This window comes from Lactuca saligna, chromosome 6, assembly GCF_052625555.1.
Source record: "Lactuca saligna cultivar CGN05327 chromosome 6, ASM5262555v1, whole genome shotgun sequence".
NCBI lineage: Eukaryota > Viridiplantae > Streptophyta > Magnoliopsida > Asterales > Asteraceae > Lactuca > Lactuca saligna.
The window spans coordinates 111,376,536-111,385,896 of record NC_136422.1 but is presented as its reverse complement, the minus strand read 5'-3'; the positions used below and the strand labels follow the sequence as shown (position 1 = coordinate 111,385,896).

General features: G+C 44.3%; 1 protein-coding gene across 1 annotated transcript; it reads left to right on the top strand.

Annotated features, from left to right (window-relative positions):
* The first annotated feature begins 7,041 nt into the window (after positions 1–7,041).
* LOC145002818 (uncharacterized) lies at positions 7,042–7,632 on the top strand. The gene has a single exon (XM_078962010.1). The coding sequence runs from the start codon at positions 7,042–7,044 to the stop codon at positions 7,630–7,632; it is 591 nt and encodes a 196-aa protein (XP_078818136.1).
* Positions 7,633–9,361: the final 1,729 nt, after the last annotated feature.

Below are 9,361 nucleotides of genomic sequence, written 5' to 3'. Positions count from 1 at the left end.
GGACCGTGAGGGTCGACAAAGTATATAGAGGGTGTTCCCTTCAGATATTTGAGGAGCAGTTTTCAGTGGATTTGGTTCCGATCCCCCTGCGCGGGAATAAAGTTATTGTGGGAATGGATTGGCTAAGCCCCAATGGGGCGGTGATTGATTGTGAGCTTCAGCTAGTGAGGGTTCGCACTCCCAGTGGGGGAGAGATAGTGGTTCAGGGCGAGAGGCCCCAGCGAGGATTGACCTTCTGCTCTGCCGCTAGGGCGAGGCGCTACGTTCAGCAGGGTTGCGCCGGTTATGTAGCCTACGTCTTGGATGCCCGGGATAAGGGCAAGACGACGATCGATGATGTTCCTATTGTTCGAGATTACCCGGATGTGTTTCCCGAGGATTTGCCGGGGATACCTCCTGAGAGGCAGGTTGAGTTCAGGATCGACCTGGTTCCTGGTGCGGCTCCGATAGCCAAAGCACCATATCGACTTGCTCCCCCTGAGATGCAGGAGTTGTCTACACAGCTCCAGGAGCTGTTAGACAAGGGTTTCATTCGACCGAGCAGTTCGCCTTGGGGAGCGCCGATCTTATTTGTGAGGAAGAAAGACGGGTCGCATCGGATGTGTATTGATTACCGGGAGTTGAACAAGGTAACGGTGAAGAACCGTTACCCACTTCCGAGGATAGATGACTTGTTTGATCAGCTCCAGGGAGCGTCTTGGTTCTCCAAGATCGACCTACGCTCCGGTTACCACCAGATGAGGGTCAGGGATGAGGATGTACAGAAGACTGCTTTCAGGACCCGGTATGGTCATTATGAGTTTGTGGTGATGCCATTTGGGCTCACCAATGCCCCAGCCGCGTTCATGGATCTCATGAACCGCATGTGCAGACCGATGCTGGATCGGTCAGTGATAGTGTTCATCGATGACATCTTGGTGTATTCCAAGACGCAGGGTCAGCACGAGGAGCACCTGCGGGAGGTGTTGGAGACTTTGAGGAAGGAGAAACTGTTCGCTAAGTTCTCCAAGTGCGGGTTCTGGTTACGCGAGGTGCAGTTTCTTGGGCATCTCGTTAATCAGAAGGGTATTTTGGTTGACCCGGCCAAGATTGAGGCCGTGATGCAGTGGGAGGTCCCGAGGTCTCCATCTGAGATTCGGAGCTTCCTAGGATTGGCAGGGTATTATCGAAGGTTTATTCAGGATTTCTCCAAGATAGCAGTGCCGCTCACCCGACTAACCAAGAAGTCGGTAGTTTTTCGTTGGGGGCCTGAGCAGCAGGCGGCGTTCGAGACTCTCAGGCAGAGATTGTGCGAGGCTCCGATCCTTACCTTGCCAGAGGGCGTTGAGGATTTCGTGGTCTATTGTGATGCTTCGATCACAGGAATGGGAGCAGTGTTGATGCAGCGAGGCCATGTGGTGGCTTATGCCTCGAGACAGTTGAAGCCTCACGAGGCTAATTATCCTACCCACGACTTGGAGCTGGGGGCAGTTGTATTTGCCCTCAAGATTTGGAGGCATTACCTGTATGGGGTCCGCTGTACTATCTACAAGGACCACAAGAGTTTACGATACCTTATGGATCAGCCGAGTTTGAATATGAGACAGAGGAGATGGTTGGACGTGCTGAAGGACTATGACTGTGAGATCCTGTATCATCCAGGGAAGGCCAACGTGGTGGCCGATGCCCTGAGCCGTAAGGTGTCGGCGGCCCCTATCAGGGATTTGTGTATGAGGATGACGGTAATCACTCCTTTGTTGGAGCGGATCAAGGAGGCTCAGATGGAGGGTCTCAAGGAGGAGAGGCAGAAGTGCGAGAGGATAGTGGGTCGAGTAGCTTCGTTCGACTACGACAGTCGGGGTTTGATGACGCTTCATGGTAGGGTGTGGGTACCGTACTGGGGTGGGGTACGGCAGGTATTGATGGACGAGGCTCATAAGTCTCGATTTTCTATCCTTCCAGGGGCGACGAAGATGTATCGAGATCTTCGACCTGATTATTGGTGGCCCTGCATGAAGCGGGACGTCGCTTGGTACGTTGAGAGGTGCTTGACCTGCCGGAAGGTCAAGGCGGAGCACCAGAGACCTCACGGAAAGATGCAGCCATTGGATATTCCCGTGTGGAAATGGGAGGACATCACCATGGATTTTATCACCAAACTTCCCAGGACCGCACGTGGAGTAGATTCGATATGGGTAGTGGTGGATCGGTTGACGAAGAGTGCCCATTTTATTCCGATCCAGGAGAGTATATCGGCGGAAAGGTTAGCCGATATCTATGTGCGAGAGATTGTGGCACGTCATGGAGTGCCGGTATCGGTAGTGTCGGACCGAGATGTTCGCTTCACGTCCAGATTCTGGAAGCGGTTTCACGACGAGATGGGTACTCGTCTCCATTTCAGCACCGCTTTTCATCCTCAGACTGACGGGCAGAGCGAGAGGACGATTCAGACTCTCGAGGACATGCTTAGGGCATGTGTTCTGGATTTTGGGGGCTGTTGGGATACGTATCTTCCCTTAGCGGAATTTTCGTATAACAACAGCTATCATGCGAGCATTGATCGACCTCCTTTTGAGATGTTATATGGCAGGAAGTGCAGGACCCCGATTTGTTGGGGCGAGGTCGGTCAGCGGGTCATGGGGAGCACCGAAGTGGTGCTCAAGACGACGGAACTGATCCAGCAGGTCCGTAGTAGACTGCAGACTGCGCAGGGTCGGCAGAAGAGCTACGCCGACAAGAGGCGTTCAGACTTGGAGTTCCAGGTGGGAGACATGGTTCTTCTGAAAGTCTCACCTTGGAAAGGAGTCATCAGGTTCCGGAAGAGGGGCAAATTGGGCCCCAGATTTATTGGTCCTTTCAGGGTTTTCGCCCGGGTGGGTCGGGTTGCTTACCGGTTAGATCTTCCTGAGGAGCTCAGTTTGATACACAACACCTTCCACGTGTCGCAGTTGAGGAAGTGTTTAGTGGATGAGACAGCGGTCGTTCCCTTGGAGGATATCCAGGTCGATAGCGGCTTGAATTATATCGAGAAGCCGATAACAATTTTGGAACGGAAGACCAAGACCTTGAGGAACAAGGTAATCCAGCTGGTAAAGGTGCAGTGGCAGCATCGGAAGGGGTCTGAATGGACATGGGAGGCTAAAGAAGAAATGAGAACGCACTACCCGGAGTTATTCGCAGATCCAGCCGTAGCAGACTTCGAGGACGAAGTCTGAGACAAGTGGGGGAGAATTGTAACGACCCGTTTCCGGTATGTTAATTAATTTGATTTTGGGCTAAGTTTTGAAGAGGGACTCGGCGAGTTCTAGCCTGACTCGCCGAGTCGGGTCGCGCATCTTGTGCACGCGGGAGCCGGCGACTCGGCGAGTCCATATCCTGGACTCGGCGAGTCCGTCCGTCTGGGTGAAACCCTAACTCCCCGGGTTTGCTCACTATTTAAACCCCATTATAGCCTCCATCTCGTCACTTTCCCCCTGAGAGCACTGTGAGAAACCCTAAACCTTCCTCTTGTGAGCTTATAAGTGATCTTGTTCCATTTTGTGAAGGGGTGAAGAAGGAGAAGAAGAAGGAAGCAAGGAAACGAGTTCTAGTGCCAAGATCCAAGGTCAAGTGTGAACTTATTGAGGTATTTTCGGAGTTCTCTTCTGGTTTCATGCTTAAACTTCCATTAGAGCTCTTTTAAGGGCTATTTGATGCTTGTTCCAAGCTTTATGCTTGCCTGAATGTGTTATTAAGCCGAAATACCTTTGGATCTGAGTGTTGGGGTGTTGTAGAGTCCAGATCCACTGTCTTTTTGGAGTTACATTGCTTATTAGCCATGGATCTACCCTTATTGTGCATATTTTTGTCTTATTTCCCTCATTCATGTGGTTGTGCACGTAAAGTTGGAAACTTTACGTGGTAAAACAGCTTAATGGACCTAGATCTATCATTTGCATGTGTTGGATTCAAGAGAAATCGAGTAAAAATATGTTGCATGGCGGCGACTCGGCGAGTCGGAAGAACGACTCGACGAGTCAGGTCGCGAGTCCCGAGTTCTTCAGTTTCTTCAGTGTCGAGTGGACGAGGTGAGTTAGGGAGTGGACTCAGCGAGTTAAGAGTAGACTCAGTGATGGAGGGACTCGGCGAGTTTGTTCATGCAACTCGGCGAGTCCAAGGCAATCTTCTTGAGGATCAAGAACAACTCGTCGAGTCTGTTCATCTGACTCGGCGAGTCGGATGAAGATCATCTGAGTTCTTGGATCCAGAGGGTACTCGTCGAGTCGATGCCACACTCGACGAGTAACAGCATGTAAGAGTTGAGCGGAGAGTCTAGGACTCGGCGAGTCGGGTATCTCGACTCGGCGAGTCAGCCCTGAGTAAGTCAACTTTGACCAAGGGTAAAAGAGTCATTTTACCCTGAGTGTAGTGCTAGTGATTGATTGAGTGTGTTTATGGATTTGTATCCGAGGAGATTCAGGAGCAGCAACCGTTAGCTTTCCGAGCCACACACTCATCCGCTAGCTTACGAGGTGAGTTTCCTTCCCGTAGGGGCGGGCCTAAGGCCACAATGCCGGCCCGTCCAGTTAATAGTAGTTTCCGGACTTCGGTCCGATGTAGTAGTTAGTATGTTTGATGCCTTCGTGGTTCAGACATAATTCATGTGCTATGTGTTATGTGTTTTATGTTCCGGGTTGCGGCCCGATGCAGTATGCAGTATGTTTGTTATGATATGCTATGCGATGCAGTTAGTTCCGGACTTTGGTCCGATGTAGGGGACAAGGTCCCAGTCAGTTCCGGACTTCGGTCCGATGCAGTTAGTTCCGGACTTCGGTCCGATGCAGCCAGTTCCGGACTTCGGTCCGATGCAGTTAGTTCCGGACTCCGGTCCGATGCAGTTAGTTCCGGACTTTGGTCCGATGCAGGGGACAAGGTCCCAGTCAGTTCCGGACTTCGGTCCGATGCAGTTTTCGGGCCCCGGCCCGATGCAGTGGGCAAGGCCCAATATGTGTTTATGTGTTGTTGTATGGTATGTGGTAAGTTGGGGGAGCTCACTAAGCTTCGTGCTTACAGTTTCAGTTTTGGTTTCAGGTACTTCCGCAAGCAAAGGGAAGAGCTCTGGGTGACGGCATCGCACACACCACCGTCTCAGCTTTAGTCTGGATTTGATTTAGTTGTTGTTTTTGGATATAGTATGTTACAGTTTCCGCACAGTACTTTATTATATTTTGGGGCATATCACGCATGGTTTATTTATATGATACTCTGATTATAGTTTTGATGGTATTAAAAACGAAATTTTTGGGTCGTATTTTTGGGCCGTTTCAATCAAAGCCATACAACCATTGCATTGATAAATAAGTAGTTTACATTGTACACAAAACATCTTTGCTTGATATTAATAGTGTGATGCGGCGACGCCTCATCATCAAAAACCCTTTTTTAGTTACCTCTTTACTGATTCCTTAAGAGTACAAGGGGTTTTGAAAATTATGAACAGTTAAGTTGGTGACGTCAAAAGAATTTTGTCTATGAAATATCACAAATTTTTTCTTGTATGAATGATAGAGTGCGCTTACAGAAAATCCAATATTTTCTTGTAAAAGGAGTCGGAAGTCTTATGTCCAAAGACCAAAAATGTATGTAGTGTTCTACTAGTGAATAGTGTAACGCCCGTGTTTCTAGGCTAGGCATTAATGATGATGTAATAGTCGAGGTCAACCTTTGTAACTTGTTTTGAAATAATAAAGATGTATTATTTGAGTATTATGTGCTTATATTTAATTATTATGATATAATAAATTAAGGATAAAAATAAGCATCGAAAATAAATATTTGATAAACCCGATCTATGAAGGAAGTTGTAGTGGTTGAAACAAGGATTCTGGTGATATAAAGAATATCAATATCCGAGTTATAACGAAGAAGTTATTACCTGTAGAAGTATCGCGACCGAACCGACACGACGTTGTGTGACGTAAAAAGTAAATTTGCGATAAAATGCTTTTAAGCCTTAGTGATCTAAATGAATGTCGTAGTATATGTTAAACCAAGAGCGTGCATAGAAAGAATGCCCAAATCTGACTTCGTATGAGGAAGTTATGAATTTTCTAAGACTTGGTATAGCAGTATGCAGCCCGAAACTCGAATTTTAGATCGAACGATTTTTATCCGACACAACCTAAACGAGAAATGAAGATCTTGCCGATTGTAGTTTAACGGTACAAACATAGACGAAAACGAATGTCGGATGAAGAAGTTATTAATTTTTAACGGAGTTTTCTTGTCCCGTCCTGTTAGAATATAACCTTAAAAATCGACTGTTAAAATATAACTTTAAAAATAAAGTCAATGAAAGGTCATTATTTTGTGGAACAGACTAGGCAATCATTTGTGTAAGTATTGTTAGGTTCTAGGTTGTGTTTTAACTAATTTATAAGAGTTTATGGTTGATATGGTGTGTACGATCGTAAACCTATTTATGGCCAACCTACCCCTATATATAGGGTGTGTTAGTTTCGTGTCAGGTTGTTGACGAATCATCGAGTCTCTATAGTTTACGGCCCCAAGGTGTATCAGACGTTTATTCGATATATAAAATGTGTGCATGCTTGGATTGATTCTGTTTTCTACTCCATTCTTTACTTGATTGATTGGCATTTGTTTGATCACTGTTGGATTCTCAGAGTTAGGGACTAACAATTGGTATCAGAGCCAACTAGTGTCAAAAAAAATCTCAATCATGTTTGTTGTTAATCAATTTCCTCAACATTCAAGGCATGATTCTACGTTTCAATTGCTAAAAGGATTCAATTTGCTGAAAATCTTGTGTTTTGGAAGTTTTCGGTATTCACAGTTGAAGGGAGTACGGCCGTAAACAGTCTATTTTCGTTGATAGTAAACTGCTTGAACCGGAAACGCATGTACGGCCGTAAACATAGCTTCCAGCCGTAAACACCAAGTCGTATTCAAGTTTATGGCCACAAAATAATTGCCGTAAACTCTTGGTTGTAAACTCTTGGCCGTATTCAGTTCTTAAATTTCATAATTTGAATTAATTAATTAAAATCAAAACATTAAAATATGGATTCACAAAATTCACATCATGAACTACACTCTGTTATGGGAACTACCACTCACATACCCCATTTGTTGTCTGCTGAGGGGTTTCTGGAATGGAAGTATCGCATGGAGAAATACATCAAAATGAAAGAGTTCATAATTTGGAGATGTATTTTGAAAGGCCCCATTAGGATTACCACCACACTTCCAGAGAAAACAATTGTTGATAAATCTATTGAAGAATACACAGATGAAGAATTCGACAAGATTGAACAACATGAAAGAGCACTTGCTACCCTCACTATGTCTCTTTCTCCTGAAATTGCCCAGGGTTTTCGGGAATACAAATCTACTAAAGCTCTGTGGGAAGCCTTGATAGAGGTGTATGAGGGAAATGAGGACATGAAACAAAGCCATCAAGACTCATTAAGACAAAAGTTCAACATGTTTAATCATGTCCTGGGAGAAACTCTTGAAGATCAGTTTCAATGCTTCATCACACTTACCACTGAAATAAGCTCAACTGGTGTATTCGTGTCAAGTTCAGAAGTGAATAAGAGGTTACTCAAATATCTGCCAAAAACTTGGGATATCAATGTAGCTATCATCTAGAAAACTAAGGACCTTAATCGACTTAGTTGGATGAAATCATGGCCATCATTAAAGCCTGTGATCTTGATGACAAACAGAGAGCGATCAATCACATTAACTCTTATTCCTCTACAAATCCTAGGATTCAATCAAACAATGCCATCTCATCTTTCACCAATCCTCAAGTTCCACCCTTTGCTGCTCCTCAGTCATCATTTATTCCTCCTCAGTCTTTGCTGCTCCACAACCATATCCCCAAGCTGTTTCTTCTTCAAAGAAAAATGTTCCATCTTCTGCTCAAATTCTGATTTCCAAAGAAAATGAAGAGAACTTAGCCCTTGCAACTGGTTTGGTTAACTACTATAATGCTTTTGTGGTAGGTGAACTACCACCTCAACTGTCATTTACTGACTTGGATCAGATTCACCCTACAGATGTGTAGGAAATGGATATCACTTGGCAAATTGCTATTGCGGTATTCCATGCAAAACAGTTCTCCAAGAAGACGAGCAAGAATAAATGGGGTATGAATGAAGAGAAGAAAGTGGGTTTCAGCAAGTCTAAGCTCTATTGTTATAACTATCATGAAACTGGCCACTTTGCCAGAGATTTCCCAAAGTCTGACAGAAGAGAAAATCATTAAAGAATGGTGGTGTCAACCGGCAACAACAGGGGAACTACAACCAACAATCAAACTACAAATCTTGCTGTGGTGACGCAATCATTTGATTAGGATGATCAAATTCAAGCCTAAACATGTCAGGACCTGAAAATGTGCATCTTGCTCAAATCAAAGATAGTGTCCAAGGAGAAGCTGAGATATATCCAGAGGAGGAGATGATGACTCTTCAGTTTGCATTCGTGGTTCAGAATACACTAGAGTCTGAAAATTTTGAGGTCAGTGAAATTTCTTGTTCTGCTGAGTGCATTAAAACTATAAACTTTTTACGTGAACAGGTTGATTTAATGCAAAGAGAAATTGAGGAACATAAGTATGAGGGATAATAGTTGAGAAAAGGCCAAAATCCTCTAAAAGATCAATTATAGGCCAAAAAAAATGATTATAAGAAATTGCAATCTTATTATAGTGACAAGTGTGTTCATTATAGATACCTTAAAATGGACTTTGATGCTGTAACCACTGAGCTTTACACATTAAAGACTCATTTTGCAAATGCAAATTTTCATTTTAAAAAATTCGATGTGTCAAGCGAAAAGGTTGCATCTATAATTGAACACCAAATGAGATGGAAGAACCAGAAATAGGTAGGAATAAGTTATGAGAGTGTCCATCCCCCTTTCAATCACAATTATACTGCTTCTCCGTTGACTCAAGCTGAGATTGATCGTGAAGCATTTATGGTTTATGGTAAATTAACTGTTGAGCAGGCAATAGACTTTAGTGTTAGGAATTTAGATACTAACGTTTCTACTTCCAATGCAGATTCATCAGTAAGCCAGGAAAAGCAGGGAAATGGCATAACTAAATCTGATAATAACTGTGTATCGATATTTGGAGTTCCTTTTTCAAAAGATGATCAAATTGTTTTAGATATTAAGACTGATATTTCGCTTAGTGATAATGTGGTGTCAAACTTTAAAACTTCTGATGATTGTGATGTTATTTTTGTGAATTCTATTGAATCTGAATCTATCACTAGCACTTCCAGTTCATCCACGCTTGTCACACAACCTGAATTATGCACCTGCTCTTGTGGAAATAATCGAAAGGTCAATAAGAGCATGAAAA

Bases quoted from the DNA above. Each gene is read 5' to 3' on its own strand.
- LOC145002818 (XM_078962010.1), top strand. From the start codon at position 7,042: ATGGATTCACAAAATTCACATCATGAACTACACTCTGTTATGGGAACT.